This window comes from Carlito syrichta, unplaced genomic scaffold (assembly GCF_000164805.1).
Source record: "Carlito syrichta isolate Samal-C Ts95f unplaced genomic scaffold, Tarsius_syrichta-2.0.1 Scaffold303317, whole genome shotgun sequence".
Lineage (NCBI taxonomy): Eukaryota > Metazoa > Chordata > Mammalia > Primates > Tarsiidae > Carlito > Carlito syrichta.
Genome location: NW_007247413.1, coordinates 180435 through 201601, shown reverse-complemented (window position 1 = coordinate 201601; position 21167 = coordinate 180435). Strand labels below are relative to the sequence as shown.

Genomic DNA, 21167 nt, shown 5'->3' with positions numbered 1-21167 from the left:
TTTTGAGTTAAGGTGAGTTTTAGGATTCCCATCATGCACTAGGGTTCCTGCCATGCAAATGAGGCATCCTTTGGCATTTGACCTTGAGTGTAGGCCACTTGTGGGCCCGCCAGAGGTTAACACAGGGTGGCTCTTGTACAAAATGACTTTTACAGGTTCTAAAGAAGACAGCATGAATTGAAAGGGGCCTCATATCAGATAAAGCAGGATTAGAGAGGTTAGGTGAAAACAAGAATGGCTACTGGTCCTCACTGCAGCCACACTCACAGCTGGCCTTCTTTCTACCTGTGACTAGGAGTTACCCCGGTCCTGCTGGGACTCTGCAGTGGCCCTCTCTCCTGAGACAATTATGTACCATCAAGGAAAAACAGAGAGTGCTAGATAGCTTTGTAACTTTTCTCCTTATGTGTAAGAGGGTGAAATACCTCACTATGTGAGATGGAGTCAGTGCTACAGACTGAGAAAATTGTATGTATTCAAAGACCACACTGAGCACACGTCCCCTCCCCAACTCACCCCACAGCAAAGGAACCTGGTCCCACCTCAAGTGACTTGCCAATAGACCCAGCTTGGCTTTTTCTCTTTCCTAGATTTACAGAAAGCAAAAGTGATGGTCCCAATCACCACCAACTAGGCACTGTTTGGTATTTTTGTACACATTGCAGTCAAATATCCATAACACAAAATATGCCATTTTAACCAGTAGCATAACCAGTTCAGCAGCATCACGTGCATTCAAGTTGTTGTGCAACCATCACCACTGTCCATTCCCAGAATTTTTTTATCATCCCACTCTGAAACTCTATAGCCAACTTTATTGGTCAGCCTAGGCCGCCATAATACGATGTTATAGCCTGGGTGGCTTTGACAACAGAAATGTGTTTTCTTATAGTTCCTGGAGGCTGATGAGGATGCCAGCATGGTAGAGTCAGGTTCTGGTGAGGGCACTCCTCCTGGCTTACAGACAGCTATTTTCTCTCGTGTGTTCATATGAGGGAGAGAGAGAAGAGAGAGAGAGGGAGGGAGAGATTGAGAGAGGGATCTCTCCCTCCCTCTTCTGATGAGGCCAATCCTACCCATCCACACTTATGACCTCATTTAGCCCAATTACCTCCAAAAGCCCTATCTTCGAATGCAGTTACTGTGAGCATTAGGGTTTCAAAGTACTGCGGAGGGACACATCAGTCCATTATTCCAGCAATCCCCAATCATTTTGGCATCAGGGATTGGTTTCATGAATTTTTCCACACACCAGGGGGCAGGGGATGGTTGTAAGGGGATTCAGAGGCATTATATTTATTGTGCACTTTATTTATATTATGGTTGCATTGTAATATAGAATGAAATAATTATACAACTCACCATTTTAAAAAAAGAAGTGCAGATGGAAGTGGTAAATAAAATAATGGGTGGGCCATGCATGGACTAAAATAAGTATCAGATTCTGACTTCAAGCCTGCCACCAGATGCAGCTGTACAATTAAAGTACATCAGTTCACTTGTCACTCTCTGATAGGGTTTTAATATGAATCTGCAAGCAGTTGATTTATTACGGTCTCTGTGCAGTCAGACCTCACTGCTAATGTTAATCTGTATTTGTAGCCGCTCCCCAGTGCTAGCATCCCCACCTTAGCTCCACCTCAAGTCATCAGACATTAGATTCTCATAAGGAGTGTGCAAGCTAGATCACTCACATGCACAGTTCACAATAAGGTTCATGCTCCAGTGAGAATCCAGCACTGCTGCTGATCTGACAGGAGGCGGAGCTCAGGCAGTAATGCCAGCGAGGGGGAGTGGCTATAAATACAGATGAAGCTTCACTCACTCACCCGCCACTCACCTCCTCCTATGCAACCCAGTTCCTAACAGGCCATGGTCCATGGCCTGAGGGGTTGGAGACCCCTGCATTATACCAGGAAACAAAAACCCCTCATTCCCTCCTACCCCATCCACTGGCAATATCTCTTCTATTTTGGTAAATCAAGTAGTCCCAGTGACCTCATGTAAATAGAATTGCACAATATATTTCCCTTAGTGACTCACTTATTTCACTTGGCATCACATTTTCAAGGTCCATCCATGTTGTAGCATGGGTCAGAACTTTGTTTCTTTTTAAGTCTGAATAATATTTAATTGAATTTACATACCACAATTTATTCATTGTCTGTCCATGGACACTTTTTGGCTGAGGAGAATAATGCTGCTGTGTACATACCAGCTTGGCCGTAGAAGGCAGAGAGTCTTCTCAAGAAAGTCTCAATGGTCCTGGCACCGTGGTTTATGCCTGTAATCCCATCACTATGGGAGGCCAAGGTGGGAAGATTGCTTGAGCCCAGGAGTTTGAGACCAGCATGGGCAACCTAGCGAGAACTTGTCTCTACCAAAAAAAAAATCAGTAAAATAACTGACAGTGGTTGCATACCTATAGTCCCAGCCACTATAGAGACTGAGGTGGAAGAGTCTCCTGAGCCCCTGAGGTCAAAGCTGCAGTGAGCCATGATCATGGAACTTCACTCCGATCTGGGTTACAGAGTGAGATACCAAATCAAAAAAAAAAAAGAAAGAAAACCTCACTGGCTTGAGGTAACACAGTGGGCCACTGTCAGATACCAAACCCACCCCTCAGCCTCCCAAGTCATGGATGCTAAGCTCTCACTTGATCTGGACCAGACTGGCTATGGAGTTGTACATGACCCAGACTTATTAGGCTAGAACTTGACTACTGTTCACTTCCTTCAAAACCTTTTTGTTTGGTACTTTGTCAGTTTGTTTTGTTTTGTTTGTTCTGTTCTGCTTTGTTTTCCAGAAGTAATAAAGTCTCACCCTCTTCCAGAAGAAGAATAAGTATTGGCTTTTGACACTCACCATTTATAGCACAATCCAACCAAACTCCAACTAGTTCATTTTCAGAACTATCCACCCATGGAGTCTGGCATGATTAACTGCATTCACAGTCAAGAAATTTGAAAAGAGGGAGATTAAATAAAATGCTTAGATGAGAAGTAGATGTGAGATTCAGAAAACTGACTAGATAGAACATTCAAACGTTTAAAGATTATGACACTAACAATTGCATAAGATGGTACCCCTAGTGGAATTTCTGACATCACTGGTTTGGAAGAAGTACATTTACTTTTTTTTTTTAAATCAAAGTTTTTCCTATTGGTTTTACATGCATTTTTCTTGTTATAGAAAACAATGGTGCTGTCAGTGTGACTCGGGATTTTAAAGCTACACCTTCAAAATTCAATGGTTTCTGTTCCCTGTTTGTTTGATTTTAGAGTCAGAGGTAAGAAATAGGATGGAGATATTTTTTAACCACACCTCAGTTTTGAGTTCTACAAAACAGAAATGATATGACTTCATTAATTTAAGGCCCACAGAGAAATAGTGCAGGGAAGTAGTTATACCATGAAACATTCTACAAGCATTAAATCACAGTTCCGGATGCCAAATGAAGTTTAACATCTCCACCTTTGCTTCCCTTAAAGACTCAAGTAACCTCTTTTAATATGTTGACTATGTTTAAAAGGGTGCTAAAATTTACAATAGAAAACTCAGACCCTGAATCACTTTACCTGAAAATAAAGACAATTCGCTGGCGTTTCTGAGAAGACTGGCTAATGAAGTCAAGAATGAGTTCAAGGGAACCTACCTCTCCAGAGAACATTTAAAGCCCACAGATTATCATGTGTCTTAGGGAGCTTGCTGTCAGTCTATCCAGGGCTGAAGAGTCACATTCTCAGAATCAGCCTTGTGGTTTTGCATTTGATCTTCATTAACTAACGGTCCTGAATCTTACACAAGAGCTGAACAGCTGTATATCAGACCAGATTTTAAACCTGCTCACATTTCAACCATCTGACCTGACTTCAAAGGAAGCATTATTCTATCTAGACACCGTGTTGCGTGAGTCGTATTTCAAGTACTAAAATTTGCTGTATCTTCAAAACCTGTGGCTGTTGACCTTGACTGAGGATAATGTTGGAAGCGGCTCTTCATGATTGTACTAGAACTGGAGCTAATGTTAGATTTATCGGCAATTTGTATACGGGTCCAGCCATTGGGAGAAAATAGCACTCCAGGAAAGAAATGACAGGAATGTTGAATGTGGAGACCTTTGTTGGAGAATCCAGTGCTGCCTGGCTCGGTGTGGCTCCACACCATTTTCTAAGACATGGAGGAGAAGAGGGTAGGAGGTGCAGCCACTTCCAACTCGCTGACCTCTTGGGTTTCTCCCCACAATCCAGGTCTGAAGGGGCCCCCACGTCCCCCACAGCACATGAGCCAGCTTCTCCTGTGGTTTTCCCTCAAAGTCACAGTCCCTGCTTTCAAGCCTCCTGACACAGGTTCAGTCAGCATAAGAGCCACCTTCCCATAGACCCCTCCTCCCTCAGAACACCAAAAGACTCAGGAACTCTAGTCTCAAAATGTCTCTCCTGACTTTCAGGCTTTCCTTTTGAGGAGTTGTTCTGTAGATCTTCTGGAAGTCTCACTGTAAAAATTTTCCATCCAATCACATTTTCTCTCCTCCTGCACACCCTTACTCACCTGAGTTTTGTAAATTGCAGGGAAGGGAAAGAAGGGCTCAAGCAAACCTGTTCATCTCCTAAACTCCTACTTACAAACTTTTTTAAATGCCTGCTTTTCTGTTTCCAACATGCCATACTCTTTTGTCTCATAAGATATGTGTAAATGACTCACACCAAAGCATGAATTGTCACCTGAGCTTTCAAAAACCTTTGCTCTGCCAAGCTGGCCTGCTGGTCAGTACCTCACTGGACCACACCTCTGTTCCAGCAGGACACTCATGAAAGGATCTGCCATAAGATATCTCCTTCCTTGACTTTATGAAGTCACAACAACAAAATGTAAGAAAAACATATAAATTAGAACAAGAATGAATAGTTTCTAGGGTTCAAATTCTCATGTGTTCAGAAAAATGCAGTTTTCTCCATAGTTTCTGTTTTGCAAAGGCTAGGTCTAAACTCAAAAAGCTTTCTCATCTTCAAGGCCAGCCAATAGGAGAGGACAAGAATAATCTTCCAAGAGAGAAGAACTAAGTAAAGCAGGGTACTCCTGGCCGGGATCACAGGAGGAGGTAACTTCCAGTGAACTGCATGGGTCAGGATAAAATCACCACTATTCTGCCATTTTCTAACTTTTCCTTTCACCAAAAAAAAAAAAAATTCAAACTCCAGACTTCGAAATCTAGAGTTCAAAATCTAGAGTCTCAGTCAGGCTCAGTGGCCCATGCCTGTAATCCCAGCTCTTTGGGAGGCTGAGGCAGGAGAATTGCTTGAGCCCAAGAGTTCCAGACCAGTCGGGGCAACATAACAAGACCTCACCTCTACAAAAATTTATTTTAAAAAAGTAACCAAGCAGAGTGGCACACACCTGTAGTCCCAACTACTTGGGAGGCTGAGGCAGAAGGATCACCTGAGCCCAGGAGGTCGAGGCAACAATGCACCATGATCACACCACTGCACGCCAGCCTGGGAAACAGAGTGAGACTCTAACTCAAACAAAAAAAAAAATCTAGAGTCTCACGCAAAGGTTAGGAAACAATTCCTCCTCTTGCTCCCCCGTGATACCTTCTCTTATGCCACCATAGCCTCCCCCAGAGTCGAGCCCCTCATGGGAACCCATGAATTCCCTTCAGTCTTGGACCTCAGTGACTTGATAGTCACTTATCTATTCCACGGGAGCTTCTTGAGTGTCCAAGTAAATTTATTTCTAACTCCACATCAGTGTCTCCATCTAGAGCAGACTCTAGTCTAAATTTTGACTAGGGCCACGTCTTTGCTAAACCCAAGGAGTCAAGACTTCTTTACTCTTCATGTGTTCCTTTGAGCTCAGTGAAGCAGGTGACACAGATTTATCACACCGAACGTGGCACTTTTTCCAGTGAATGAAGAACCATGACCATCATGTGGTGTGAAGAGCACAGGTCTAGAATCAGAGACATGGGCACAAATCCCACTTGCCACCTGCTAGTTGTGTGATCCTCGACAAGCCACTGACTCTTAGCACCTCTGTTGCAAATGTGAATGAACACACAGCATGGCGGTGGTGCCGATGAAGAGAAATTATATCTGTGAGAGCACCCAGTTCAGAACCAAGCCAGGACCTTCGTTTATATTTTCCTTCTAGCAGAAAAGAGTCGCTTATCTTAACCCCAAAAGGCAGTACAGTAGCTTAGTAACAGGAATTTTCCTCCATGTCCGTTTGTGAAAATCAAATTGTTTTTGGCAAATGATCCTTAACTTAGAAGTTTCTATTTTGATACCGAGCATGTTGCACAAATAATGTTCACGATACTTAACTTTAAGTGGCAGGACGTGTTTTAGAAAAAGACTATTTGGAACAGAACACAGAAGCACAAAGGCCCTCTGATGATACTTCTGCCCTGGGCTCATCTTTCTCTTACATAATGCAAGCCAGTCTTCTGAAATGAGTCGTTCTAACAAGTCCCAGGGCAAGAGGGAGATGCCAAAGCAATTACATTTATGGTAAATTCAGAAGAGAAAAATGTGTATGAGATAGGAAGAAAACCTCCGTGGGCATAATTTCAAGGAAAGCCACGGGATGGTCTCTGCCAGCAGCCATTGGATGTGACCAGCATGGAGCAACGAGAGAGGAAATAGATCTGCTTGAGCAAAAATGGCATGATGGCCGTGAGACAAAACCTTAAATAGTGGAAAGTCCCATAAGGGTCCTGAAGGTATTTATAGAGCTTTGCATTTGTATACCACTTTTAATTTCTAAAAGTACTTCACAACTTGTTTTATCCGAGTCTAAACGAATTATGTCCGGATTTATATAGACTTCTATCTTCAAGTCTCCCCATCCCCCAATATTTCTTTTTAATCCCGTTTTTCCCATGCATATGTTGTTCCTACCACCACAGAGTTCTTGACTTACTCTCACCTCTCAGTTTTCCTCAGTCTGCTTGGCAATCTGTCTTTTGCCTGCATTCATCAGCCCAAAGCAACTGTCCTTCAAAAGGTCACTAGGGACTTCCTGACTGCCAGATCCAACAACCTCTCCCCACAAGCCTCCCGCTTGGGCACGCCATGGAATTCCACACTGTAGAGCCCTGGACCCACTGGGGGAAGCTCGTCTCTTGCCTTCTTTCTGGTTTCCTCTTATGTCCCCTTTCTTATTCCCAGCTACTCTTTCCTTGCCTACTTCCAAATGCAGGCATTCCCCGGTTCCCATCCTCAATCTCCTCATATGGCTCCACAGTCTTTGCCCAAGTGAGAGCGAATACTTCCATGAGTTCTTGCTCATGTGCGGTTGCATCAGTCAGAGTCCAGTCAGGAGACGGAAATTACCACCAGAAGTTTGAAAGGGACATTTTAAAGGAAAGGAACATTTAAAGGAAAAAGTATTCGCTAGTGAAAGTGAGAGAGTATGGAAGTTAGAGAGTATAGAATAGGTAACTTTGAGCTGGGCTCGGTGGCTCAGCCTGTAATCCCGGGCCTTTGGGAGGCCGAGGTGAGTGGATTGCCTGAGCCCGTGGGTTCGAGACCCGCCTGGGCAACTTGGCGAGACCTCATCTCTACAATAAACCAAAAATCAGCCGGGCGTGGTAGCGCGCGCCTGTAGTTCCAGCTACTTGGAAGGCTGAGGCAGAAGGATCGCCGGAGCCCAACAGGTCAAGGCTGCGGTGGCCAGGAGCGGCCACTGCACTCCAGTCTGGGTGACAGAGTGAGACTCTAACTTTGAAAAGCTATAGCCACCTTTAGGGATGACGGTATGTGAGTAAGGCAAGAACTTAGAAACTAAGAAGAAGGCCAGGCATGGTGGCTCACACCTTTAATCTCAGCACTTTAGGAGACCAAGACAGGACGGTTGCGTGAGCTCAGGAATTCAACACTAGCCTGGCAACACAGTGAGACCCCATCTCTATAAAAAATAATAAATAAAAACTATCTGGGCATGATGATATGCACCCGTAGTCCCAGCTACTCAGGAGGCTGAGGGAGGAGCCTCACCTGAGCCCAGGAAATCAAGGCTGTGGTGAGCCATGATCATGCCACTGCACTCCAGCCTGGGCAACAGAGTGAGACCCCCAACTCAGAAAATTTTTTTTAAAAAGAGGGAGAGAAAGAAAGAGACGGGAAGGGAAGGGAAAAACTCTTCACCTCTTCCCACTGAGACTGAGGTTCAGACCTCGTGTGATTTGATGTGGCACGCACAGACACACAGCCCCGTGGTGATGAAGGAGCTTGAAGAACTCAGCTGAGCTGGCGCTGGTCTCTGAGGGCCACTCCAGTGAAGGTTGCTCTCCTCCACCCATTCCCAAATGCCAACTTGCAGGCTGTCCCATGGAAAAACAGTTCACAAGGACATGCAAAGGCAAGACCCTGACTCCTGCTCTACCTTCCAGTGTCCTGCCAGACTCTCTGTTGGCAAAGTCTAGGACTGTCTACACCGACAAAGGAGAAATGTCTACAGGGTCCTTGCGAATTACAAGGTAAAAAAAAAAAGATTTGGAGTTGAGAAGCAAAATATTAACACCAAGCACAGTGGATAATTTGTAAATATGCATTTCTAACTCTCACTTCACTTCCAAAATCCAGGCTTCTGAATGTCTTTATATAGATGTCACAAAGACACCTCAAACTCAGAAACAGTTTCTTCATTGTCCACGTGTACACAGTTGTCACGACTTACAATTTCTATTTAAAATGTCTCTGGAATACATATCTTCCTTCGGATATATATATAATGTATATGAATATATATACATATTCTTTGGATACAGTCGATCACAAGCACTCTCATAGTCCAGATTCTTTTTTTTTTTTTGAGTTGGAGTCTCACTCTGTCGCCCAGACTGGAGTGCAGTGGCCGCTCCCGGTCACCGCAGCCTCGACGTGTTGGGCTCCAGCGATCCTTCCACCTCAGTCTTCCAAGTAGCTGCAGCTACAGGCTCGCGCTACCACACCCGGCTAATTTTTGATTTATTGTAGAGATGAGGTCTCGCCAAGTTGCCCAGGCAGGTCTCAAACACGCGGGCTCAGGCAATCCACTCACCTCAGCCTCTCAAGGTGCAGGATTACAGACTGAGCCACCAAGCGTGGCTCAGATTCTTATTATTAATTAAAATTAGGCCTGTAATCCCAGCACATTGGGAGGCCGAGGCTAGTGGAATGCCTGAGCCCGCTGGTTCGAGATCAACCCAGGCAGCTTGGCGAGACCTCGTCTCTACAATAAATCAGAAATTAGGCTTAAGCAGTAGGATCGCAGGAGTCCAACAGGTTGACACTAGGGTGGCCGAGAGTGTGTCTGGGCAACAGAGTGAGACTCCGACACAAAAAATATATATATTAGAACTAGTCCCCAAGCCACTGAGTAATTCTTCATCTGTCTTCTCCATAATCACTAGAATTTACTAAAATAAGCTTTTCTTTTTGAAAACATCTAACAATCTCTTTGCAAGCAGAACAGGGTCTGATTCCTTATTTTGATATTTAAGATACTTCACAAAATGGCACCAATATACAACCCCAGTTTCTTTCCTTACTGGATCCTGATACTAAATGATACTACCACTAAGAAAGATTAACATCTATCATGCACTTAACTTGGGCCTGATACAAATAATAACACTTATCATTTAATACTCTCATCAAATTTAGGAAGTGGTATCTTCATTTTATACAAGAAAACTGAGACAAAAAGAAGTAACTTGCCTAGGATCACACATCTAGAAAATAGTGAAATCAAACTCTAAACCTGTGAAGTCTAACTCCAGGATCTGTGCTCTTAACCACTACACGTCATATCTCCTTAAAAATAAATAAATGAGCCGGGCTCGGTGGCTCAGCCTGTAATCCTGCACCTTGGGAGGCTGAGGTGAGTGGATTGCCTGAGCACGCGGGTTAGAGACCCGCCTGAGCAACAAGACAAGACCTCGTCTCCACAATAAATCAAAAAATCAGCAGGGCGTGGTAGCGCATGCCTGTAGTTCCAGCTACTTGGAAGGCTGAGGTGGAAGGATCGCCGGAGCCCAGGAGGTAGAGACTGCAGTGGCCGGCAGCAGCCACTGCACTCCAGTCTGGGTGACAGAGTGAGACTCCAACTCAAAAAAAAAATGTAAATAAATAAATAAATGGCTCGGTGGCTCAGCCTGTAATCCTGCGCCTTGGGAGGCTGAGGTGAGTGGATTGCCTGAGCCTGCGGGTTCGAGACCAGCCTGGATAACTTGCCGAGACCTCGTCTCTACAATAAATCAAAAAAATCACCTGGGGATGGTAGCGTGCACCTGTAGTTCTAGCTACTTGGAAGGCTGAGACGGACGGATCGCCAGAGCCCAGCAGGTCAACACCGGGGTGGCCATGAATTATCTTTAAAAAGAAAAACAAAGTTGAAGAACTCACACTTCCTAATTTCAAAATGTAATATAAACCTACAATAATAATTTTTTCAAAGTTTGGTACAGGCCTAAAGATAGACATACAGACCAACAGAATAGAATAGATCACCAAGAAATAAACCCCTACACATACAATCAATTGACTTTTGACAAGAATGTCAATATCACCCAATGAGGAATGGACAATCTGTTCAATAAATGGTGCTGGGAAAACTAGATGTCCACCACCGATGGGTTTAATCATCTTCCCTCAAAATTTATGTGTTTAGGTTCTAATTCCCAGTACCTACAAATGTAACCTTATTTGGAAATTGGACTGTTACAGATTTAATAAATTAAAATGAGGTACTACTGAGTAGGATGGGCCCCTAGTCCAATATGACCCTCTAAAAAGGAGAAATTTGAACATCACACATAATCAGAACACCACGTGAACAAAGAAACTGAAATCAGAGTGATATGTCTACTGTACATCGCTGGCAGGAATGTAAAAAGGTGCAGTCTCTGTGGAAAACAGTTTGACAGGTCCTCAGAAAGTGAAATATATAATTGCCATTTGACCCAGCAATTCCACTCCTAGGTATATACCCAAAAGAATTGAAAACAAGGATGCCAAAAGATATCTGTACACCAGTGTTCACAAAGGATTTATTCACAGTAGCCAAAAGGTAGAAAAAACTCAAGTGTCCATCAGTAGATAAACTGATAAATAAGTGCTTGTCAATTTTAGGAAATAGCCCTTTCCTTTAAAATGCCTTATATGTATATATATGTACATATATGAATTTTATTCAGCCTTACAAAGAAATAAAATTCTGAAACATGCTACAACATGGGTAAACCCTGAAAATATTATACTAAGTGAAATAAGCTAGACATAAATGGACAACCATGGTATAGTTCCATTTATAGAAGATATATAAAACAGGCAAGTTCATAGACAGTAAAATAGAGGCTATTCTACTGGGGGAGAATAGGGAGTGATTGCTTAGTGATTAATGGTTGCTGTTTTGAGTGATGAAAATTTTTGGAAATAGTAGTGATCATTACACAGCACTTTGAATGTACTTAATACCGTCAAATTGACCACTCAGAAATGTTTGCAATGGTCAACTTAATATTGTATATATCTTACCACTTTTTTTTTAAAAAGCTCATGAGAACATGTCAAAGGTCTATGAGACTGGGAAAGAGTGAGATCTTCGGTATCCAGGACTCGAATCAACAGACATGGCTAATTGACAGGGGAATAGGGCGGAGGGACAGGGCATGTCTGAAGTGACACTCGAGTTTCCAGACTGGATCTTGGGAGACTGTGCATGACATTGTCAAGATTAGCTGGTGTACAGACTAGAGAGGTGGCCTGGAGGACCAGGCCAAGGCATGACCGGCTGTAGTCTCCTTGTGTGGGATTTCACAATACAACAGAAATGTGATCGAACGGTGACAGCACCGCATTTACCATCAGTGATGATTCAGTAATGGGAAACTGTCAGGGGAGGGAGGGCATACCTCATCAACAAGGGTATCTGCATGATCAATGTTTGTATACCTAAACCTGAAATGTACCCCCTATCTTCATAATAAAAATTAAAATTACAAAAAGAATACACATTCAAAAAAGAAAACATAAACCAACACACAGATAAATACATCGGTGCTAACATTGACTGACACGGTGCTAAGCCCGTTGCGTGTGTGCTTTGAATCCTCACAACTACCTCCTGAGGCATGACTGTCCTTGTTGTACAAATCCTGTGCGGAGCCACCCCGAGTGTCAGATAAAAACCTCAATGTCTATGTTCATTTGTGATGCCTACGGTGATACATGACTCTTCAGATTCTATTTACACGCCCTCCAGAGCCCCTGTGATGCCATCAGTCTCCCAGGCTGCCTCACTTGGAAATGATGGTTTCCTCTTCAGGCCCCAGTAATCTCTGAAGAAGATGTTTCCAGGGCCAGGCATGATGGTTCGCACCTGTAATGCCAGCACTTTGGGACGCCAAGGCAGGAGGATCATTTGAGCCCAGAAGTTCAAGACCAGCCTGGGCAACATAGCGAGACCTCTTCTCTACAGGGGAAAAAAAAGATATTTCTGAGTATTTCTACTCAATACGATGGCAGGCTCCCTGAGAGCAGGAAGCGGTTTTTCATAGTCTTTGGATTATTTCTATCTGTACCTCTCAAAGCGCATCTCATCCAGAAGCTCTCCTTGAACATCGGTTTTTCATAAGTGAGTAAACAGCTTTAAAAAGAAGGGAGCCCATGGCCAAGGTTACAAGGAGCCTCATTTGCACCTCACGAGCAGCACCCAGACCTGCTCTGTCTCTGTTCCATTCTCTCTCCCAGCTACACTAGTGTCTTCAGTCCTTCCCACTCTATGTATAAATTTGCATTCTAAAATCAGCCACAATCCAAAAAGGAGCATCTTGATTTTTTTCTTTCTGTATTAAAAATTCACAGCCAGAAATCTAGAAAATCTCCAGCCCTTCTTCCCCTCACATCCTCTCTGATGTCCTCCTTAAAAGACTTTAAGGAGGGGACTGGTTCTTCTTTATCCTTCACTGTATACCTAGTTTCTAGCAGAGTGTGCAGGATGTATCAAGGATGTAATACACATCTGTTGGGTGAGTCATGAACCCACAACTTCTTACGTCAAAGGCCTCAAGGCTATCCTGAGGACTGAGCAAGCCACTCGGTTGATTGTTGAGCTAACGCTAGTCGACTCTAAGCACCAACTGAACTGCTCATCCCACATCTTCAAGACACCTTGACATCCATGCCACACTCCTCGTCCTCTGTGCCTCTTTGATAAAAGCCTCCTGTGTTGGGGTGGGAGGAAGCAGTACTAAAGCTGACTCTGCCTTTAGCCAGGCATGGTGGCTTGTGCCTGTAATCCCAGCACTTTGGCAGGCCGAGGTAGGAGGACCAGCGTGGGCAACATGGCAAGACCCCATCTCTAAAAAAAAATCAAAAATTTAGCCAGGCATGGTGGTGCATGCCTATAGTCCTAACTACTTGAGAGGCTGAAGTGGGAGGATCGGCTGAGTCCAGGAGGTCGAGGCTGCAGTGAGCTGTGATCATGCCACTGCATTCCAGCCTGTGGTCAAGAGTGAGATTTTGACTCAAAAAAAAACCTGAGCCTGACGTCTCTTGCATACTTAGAGAAATTCTTCACTCTCCACCAGACCTTCTCCTAATCTTTATCCTAAAGGAGATTAGCTCTGAACCCTGTCCTACATAATAACTCCCTTTTCTCCTTCTTCCTACCCATTCCTAGCCAAGCACTGCCTCATTCTAATCCTGCTTGGTGTCTCTTGGGATTACTTGATACAATTTCAATGATCCCAAGTCCTGAAGCTGGACATCAAAGGAATAAAGACTGAAAATCACCAATTCTGTCATAGCTATATTTAATTTTCTATGTCCTAGATTTGTGGTGTGTGTGTGTGTGTGTGTGTGTGTGTGTGTGTGTGTGTGTGTGTGTGGAACAGCTTTACCTGCAGCCACAGGGACAGAGCCCATGTTGAGAAGATCAGGAACCATCTGCAAGTATGCTTGGCCACATTGTTTAAACACCTTTATTTGAGTGAATCACAAGTACTGGAATCAGTTCTATCAGAATTGCATTCCCCGGTTTGGGGTTGTTTTGTTTTGTTTTGTTTTGAAGTTGGAGTCTCACTCTGTCACCCGACTCACTGCAGCCTCCACCTCCTGGGCTCAAACAATCCACTCACCTCAGCCTCTCAAGTAGCTGGGACTACAGGCACACACCATCACGCCTGTCTAACATTTGGGGGGGGTTAGCTTTGTTTTTGTTTTTTTTTTAAGATCTGGGGCCTCACTTTGTTGCCCACACTGGTCTTGAACTCCTGGATTCAAGCAATCCTCCCACCTTGGCCTCCCAAAGTGCTAGAGTGCAGTGGCATGATCATGGCTCATCACAGCCTCGACTTCCTGGGTTCAGGCGATTCTCCCACCTCAGTCTCTCGAGTAGCTGGGACTTCAGACTCACACCACCACACCTGGCTATTTCTTTTTCACTTTTTTGCAGAAATGAGGTCTCACTGTGTTGCCCAGGCTGGTCTCAAACTTCTGGGCTCAAGCAGACCTCCCACCTTGACCTCCCAAAGTGCTGGGATTACAAACATGAGCCACCATGCCCAGCCCATCTGTTGGTTCCGATGGAGAGGATACGGGTGGGCAGACAAGGAGAGAAGCCCACAGGAGAGGATGGCGTTCATCTCGCCTCCAGCTGCCTGCCTGATCCTACACGGAACTCTGTGTTTCCTCTCTGGCACAACTTTTTGCTGGAATTTACACAGATGTAGACAATTATGCCTTTGAAACTTGAAATTTGGCTTCCAATCAGTTTATCCCATTGTCAACACAGATGCCACTTGAGCGAGGATTTAGAAAATTCAGGGTTTAGAAAGTGGTGGGCTCTTTCCTTGCCAGGGCCCTTTTGCGCTGGTAGCATTTAAATAGAAATGGAGACTCTCCGAGGCCCTGGGGCATATGCCAGGCTGATCCAGCATATCTGCTACTCAGCGTCCCTGGCTTGGGCACGGGCTTTCTTACTAGATTCTCCTTCTCCAAAAGAAGAGCTGCTCCAGTGAGTGAATCCTAATGCCAACCCCATGGGGGAGAAAGTTTCTCCCTCTAGGAGGCCATGGGCCCTCACGCAGTGGCATTTCCTTCCCAAATATGGTCCAGAGCTCCTGAACCCAGGGACAGGGTGTCATAGTACCCTGGAGATGTCTTCAGTATAAGTGGAGACTGGTTCTCTAAGGTCAGGCTTGGTGTCTCATGCCTGTAATCCCAGTATTTTGGGAGGCTGAGGCAGAAGGATTGTTTGAGCCCAGGAGTTCAAGACCAGCATGGGCAACATAGTGAGACCTCATCTCTAAAATAATAATAGGCCAGGCACGGTGGTTCATGTCTATAATCCCAGCAGTTTGGGAGGTAGAGGTGAGAAGATAGCCTGAGCCCCGGTGTTCCAGACCTCAACAATAAGTTGAAAAATTAGCCAGGCGTGGTGGCGTGAGCCTGTGATTTCAGTTACTTGGAAGGCTGAGGCAGAAGGACCACCTGAACCCAGGAGATTGAGGCTGCAGGGAGCCGTGATGATGCCACCAACCTGGGTGACAGAGTGAGATTCCGACTAAAAAACAAAATTTAAATTAAATTAAAAATAAAAATTAAGCCAAGTGCTGTGGCTCAAGCCTGTAATCCCAGCACTTTGGGAGACCAAGGCGAGTGGATAGCCTGATCGTGTGGCTTCAAGACCAGCCCGGGCAACTTAGCAAGATCTCGTCTCTACAATATATCAAAAATTAGCCAGGCATGGTAGCGTGTGCCTGTAGTTCTGGTTACTTGGAAGGCTGAGGCGAAAGGATTGCCGGAGCCCAGCAGGTCGATGCTGGGGTGGCCATGAGTGTGTGCCACTGCACTCCAGCCCAGGTGATGGAATGAGACTCCAACTCAAAAAAAAAAATTTTTTTTTAAATAAAAATTAAGTAATAATAAATCCATAGTTTTAAAAAAAAGAAAGAAATGAAGAGTGTGTCTGCAGGTTAAATGGCCCAAGAATGAAAAGACAGGCCTACCCAGTTTCCCGTCAGTTGACTCTCGGGTTAGAGGCAGTTTTGGAGAACCAAAGATCAAACAAGAGCTTACAGAGCTTGCCAGGCTCAAGACAGCAATAGCAAAATCTAACCTTGACCTTCTGGGCGTTTCTGTTTCACTGGAGAAACGCCATCACACATCAAGAAGTTGAACAGAAGGTGTATTTTCAGCTCGGCGCTACAAATTCCGGAAGGAAGTTCCTCCCAGGTAGTTGTTCAGGAAAGATGGAGAAAAGGTCAAAGAAATGAGAGCAGGATGGGCACAGTGGCCTACACCTCAATCCCAGCCCTTTGGGAGGCTGAAGCAGGAGGATGGCTCGAGCCCTGGAGTTCCAGGCCAGCCTGGGCAACATAACCAAACCTCATCGTGACCAAAAAAAAAATCGAAAAGCATTAGCCAGGCATAGTGGCGCATGTCTGTAGCCCCAGCTACTTGAGAGACCGAGCTGGAAGGATCGCTTGAACCCAGGAGGTTGAGGCTGCAGGGAACCACGATCATGCCACTGTACTCCGGCCTGGGTGACAGAGTGAGACCCGACTTAAAAAAAAAAGGAAGAAAGAAAAGAAACAAGAGTCAACCAGTTGTCTTACAACAACCAGTCACACCCCACCTCTCTGGATTTCTGATACTACTAAGAGGAGGATGCAGTTAGTTTACAAGTGGGAAGAAGCAAGCACTTTCAATGCAGGATTCAAATCTGGAGTCGATGGTCTCCAGGGAAATGAACACAAAAGAGCTTGTGGGTCACACTTCACAGTTTTGCTTGTTTGGTTTTTAGTTTGTTTGTTTTTAAAAAAAATTGTGCAACCCTGACCTTGACTCTCAGAGAGAAGGTAGGCCAAGTCAGGCTAAGAACTGTTGCCCTGTGTCCTGAATTATTTTACATTCCCCCATCCTCAGGGACAGACACCCTGAAAGCAGAAGTCCAGGATGAACCCAGCTTGTTGTTAACCTCCTTGAATAAGAAAACTAGCACTGCAATGCAGCTGGAAGTCACCATCCAGAGTCCCCCCACGAGTGGCATCCCCCCGGCCTCTCCCCCTATAGTAAACGAGGGAACAAGCTCTCTCCACCCCTGCCATCCCATCCCAGCACCATGTCTTCCTTTCTGATACCCACAATATTCCCTACAAACCTCTCTGCTTCACTGTCCACCCCAGTAGAAACAGGCCCCAGTCTGGGCATTCTTTTTGTGGAGAGACTCCTTTCCTTACCTCCTCATTCCAGGCAAAAAACGCCTTGACTAGAGTCATCGGCTGGGTCCATCCTGTTTTTGTTTCTATTCTTTAAAAAATGCCTAAAGGGATTATCATCATCCAGGGCAACATAAAGGCATGCAAAGGACTGAGATCACTGAGCTTATCTGAGCACACACACACCCAAGCAGCCAATAGTCAATAGAACGATAGTCAGTTCTGCTACAGGCTGTGGTTCCAACACTTACAGGAAAATGGGTGAAAACTTCAGGCAGGAAAATATGACAGAAGGAATCATATGCTGAGTCTCTGCTTTCCTTGCTGTTTCAACTCTCGATACTTCTCATTTTCCACCCTTTCCCCACCCCTAACTATTCAGTTCCTTATCTCAGTGCTAATAGAATAATTACAAAGAATTATCCTTTTTCCCCCCACTCTGCAACTTTTCAAAGGTCAGGCTTCCCGTAGAGAATCTTCACCCAGCATGGTATTACAGCAATGCTGTCTTTTCTATTTTGCTGATACTCTAGGGTGACATTCAGTGTATCAGCCAGAAAAAGTGCTGAACCATGACCACAGGGGTAGACCAAGACCATGCAGCCAGACCGGAATGGAAGGTCGCCTTCATCTGCCCAGGACCAAGTGACCCATCTCCTCCGTCACACATGTCACCCATAGTACCTGTCTCTTCTTGGAATCTCGCTCCTGCAGGGATGGCGAAGTGAGAAGGTGTTTTGAGGCAGGAAGATAACAAATGCCAATTACATGCAATGAAAAAGGAAAGTTCCCCATTTTACAGACGTCATGAGCGCCAGACTCTCCCTGGGTTGCATTTTCAACATGCACCTTTGCTGCCGTCAGCTTCAGTTTGCCTATTTAGCCAAATCACACCCTTTAGCATGTCGAGAATGTCATAACCACAGTAGGGCTGTAGCCCAAAGTGTGCAGCAAATCAATATGCCAGGACACCAGATCACAGCAGAGAGAGAGGATTCATCATAGAGCCACCAAACCCGGAGACAGGAGAAAACCTCCAGTCTGTCTCCCAGAGGAGTTTGGGGCTGGGGTTTTTTAGGATGTTGGGGTGGGCTGAAGTGTGAAGATTATTGATCAGTCATAGAGTTCAGGGTGACATTGCAGGAGGGGAAGAGGAAGAAGCTGGGTTCTCATGCTGATCCCGTTTCTCAGTGGGGTCTTCATATTGATTGGGGTCAGTAGCTCTGCTGGAACTCAGGATTACCTTAAGCAACTTTTTTTTTCCACCTTTAAATTTTTTTCTTTTAAAATTGTAGGGTGCAATTCAGGGTTAGGTATACAAATATTCATTGTGCAGGTATCCTTGTTGATGAGGTGTGGCCAGAAAGTTTCCCACTACTGCCAATCCCACCCCCCCGACCCCCCAACCCCCACAGTTTCCCACTACTGTCAATCCTTTTCTTATAGTATTACAATAGTTGTTCAAGGTCCACTTATAAGTGAGAACATGTGATACTCAGTTCTTTGTTTCGGTGAAATAGCACTCAGTATTATAGACTCTAAGTTCATCCAGGTTACTGAGAAGTTCATGATTTTGTTCTTCTTTATGGCTGCGTAATATTCCATTGTGAGGCTGGGCTAGGTAGCTCAGCCTGTAATCCCAGAGCTTAGGGAGGTTGAGGTGAGTGGATTGCATGAGCCTGCAGGTTCGAGACCCGCCCAGGCAACTTGGCAAGACCTCATCTTTACAATAAATCAAAAACTAGCCGGGCATGGTAGTGCACGCCTGTAGTTCCGACTGGTTGGAGAGCTGAGGCTGAAGGATCACCTGAGCACCGCAGTCAAGGCTGCGGTGGCTGGGTGCACTCCAGTTGGGGCAACGGAGTGAGACACCAACTTAAATATATATATATATATATTCCATTGTGTATATATACCACATTTTTTAATTCAGTCCTCCTTTTGGGGGCAGCATGGTTGGTTCCATGTTCTTGCTATTGTCAACAATGCTGCAATAAACATACGTGTGCAGGTATCTTTTTTATAGAGTGATTTGAGTTCTTCCAGGCATATTCTCAGTAGGGGGATTGCGGGGTCATATGGAAGGTCGATTTTTAGAACTTTTAAGATACCACACTGTTTTCCACAGAGGCTGTACTAGTTTACAATCCCACCAACAGTGTAGAAGTGTTTCCTTTTCACCACATCCTCTCCATCTGCTATTTTTTGAGTTATTGACGATGGCCATTATGACTGGAGTTAGGTGGTATCTCAGTGTAGTTTTGATTTGCATTTCTTTGATTACTAGTGAGGCTGAGCTTTTTTCATGTATCTGTTGGCTGCTCGTATGTCTTCTTTTGAGAACTGTCTATTCATATCTTTTGCCCACTTTGTAATGGGGCTATTTTTTTTCTTTTCAGCACATTTGAGTTCCTTATAGATCCTAGATGTTAGGCCACTGTCAGACACAGAGTTGGCAAATATTTTTTCCCAGTCTGTGGACTGTCTGCCCACTCTCTTGTTGGTTTCTTTGGCTTTGCAAAAGCTTGTTAGTTTGATAAGGTCCCACTTGTCTATCTTATCTCTTATGGCATGGGCACTGGGAGTTTTTATCAGGAATTGGTTGCCAATTCTAATTTCCATAAGAGTGTCTCCTGCATTTTCTAAGGTTCTTATAGTTTGAGGTTTTGCGTTTAGGTCTGTGATCCATTTATAGTTGATTTCTGGGCATAGTAGGGGTCTTGTTTCAATCTTCTGCATGTGGTCAGCCAGTTTTCCCAGCACCACTTACTGAATAGGTTCTTCTCTTCCCAGTGGTTGGTGGCGGAGGCTTTGTCAAAGATGAGTTGAATGAGAAATCGAGGTTTTGCTTCAGGAATCTCTATCCTGTTCCATTGGTCTATATGCCTGTTCTTATACCAATACCAGACTGTTTTGATTATTGTAGCTTTATAATAAAGTTTAAACTCTGAAAGTGTGATACTTCCTGCTTTGTTTGTTGTTGTTGTTGTTGTTGTTGTTTGCTGAGGATTGTTTTGGCTATTCGTGGTCATTTATATTTCCATATAAATTCCTATATTGTTGTTTCTAGGTCTGAGAAGAATGTTGCTGTTAATTGATGGGTATTGCATTAAATCTGTAGATTGCCTTAGGTAGAATGGACAGCTTAACAATGTTGATTCTTTTTTTGCTTTTTTGAGTTGGAGTCTTACTCTGTCACCCAGGCTGGAGTGCAGTGGCACGCTCACAGCCATCACACCCTCGACTTACTGGACTCAGGTAATGCTTCCACCTCAGCCTTCCAGGTAACTGGAAACATAGGCATGTGCTATGTTTTATTTATTGTAGAGACAAGGTCTCTCTGTGTTGCCCAGGTTGATCTCAAACCCCTGAACTCAGGCAATCCTCTTGCCTCCACCTCCCAAAGTGCTGGGATTATAGGCATGAGCCACCACACTCAGCTTGCTTAAACAACTCTTAAATAAAAGCTTTATGATTCTAACATCAGAAATCCTATCAACAGAAACCTTGGAGATGCAGATGTTCAGCGTTGTACGACTTTTGGTTACAAAGAAGTGGGTCAACGTGCAGGCCGATTAATCCTTAACCCTGTGAAGATGACTTTAATGTGACATTGAATTTCACGCTTTTCCCCCTAAATTGCATACAAATTCAAGACCACATCCAACAGTCATGTAATCAAAAGATGATCATGTTTCACCCAATTGATACCAGGATTGTCAGGAGCTAATGATACAACACTACGGCACAGCCCTACCCTCACCATCCTTCTTCTTTCCACAGATTCGAAATGTGGCAGCCAACCTCTGCGTGGACAGCAAGCACGGAGCCACCGGCACTGAACTGAGACTGGACATCTGTGTCAAGGACGGTTCTGAAAGGACGTGGTCCCATGAGCAGGTCCGTAGGCTCCCAGATGCTGTGCCGTGAGGGCTGGGGGCCAAGACACACATGGGGG

At 44.6% G+C, this 21167-nt stretch overlaps 1 protein-coding gene across 1 annotated transcript in view; it reads left to right on the top strand.

The window, feature by feature from the left end:
- GALNTL6 (polypeptide N-acetylgalactosaminyltransferase like 6) overlaps positions 1 to 21167 on the top strand; it is a 217525-nt gene that overhangs the window by 163325 nt on the left and 33033 nt on the right. Inside the window, exon 6 of the mRNA XM_008058390.2 lies at positions 20993 to 21109. Within this exon, the coding sequence (XP_008056581.1) occupies positions 20993 to 21109 (117 nt within the window). The remainder of the gene's footprint in view (positions 1 to 20992; positions 21110 to 21167) is intronic.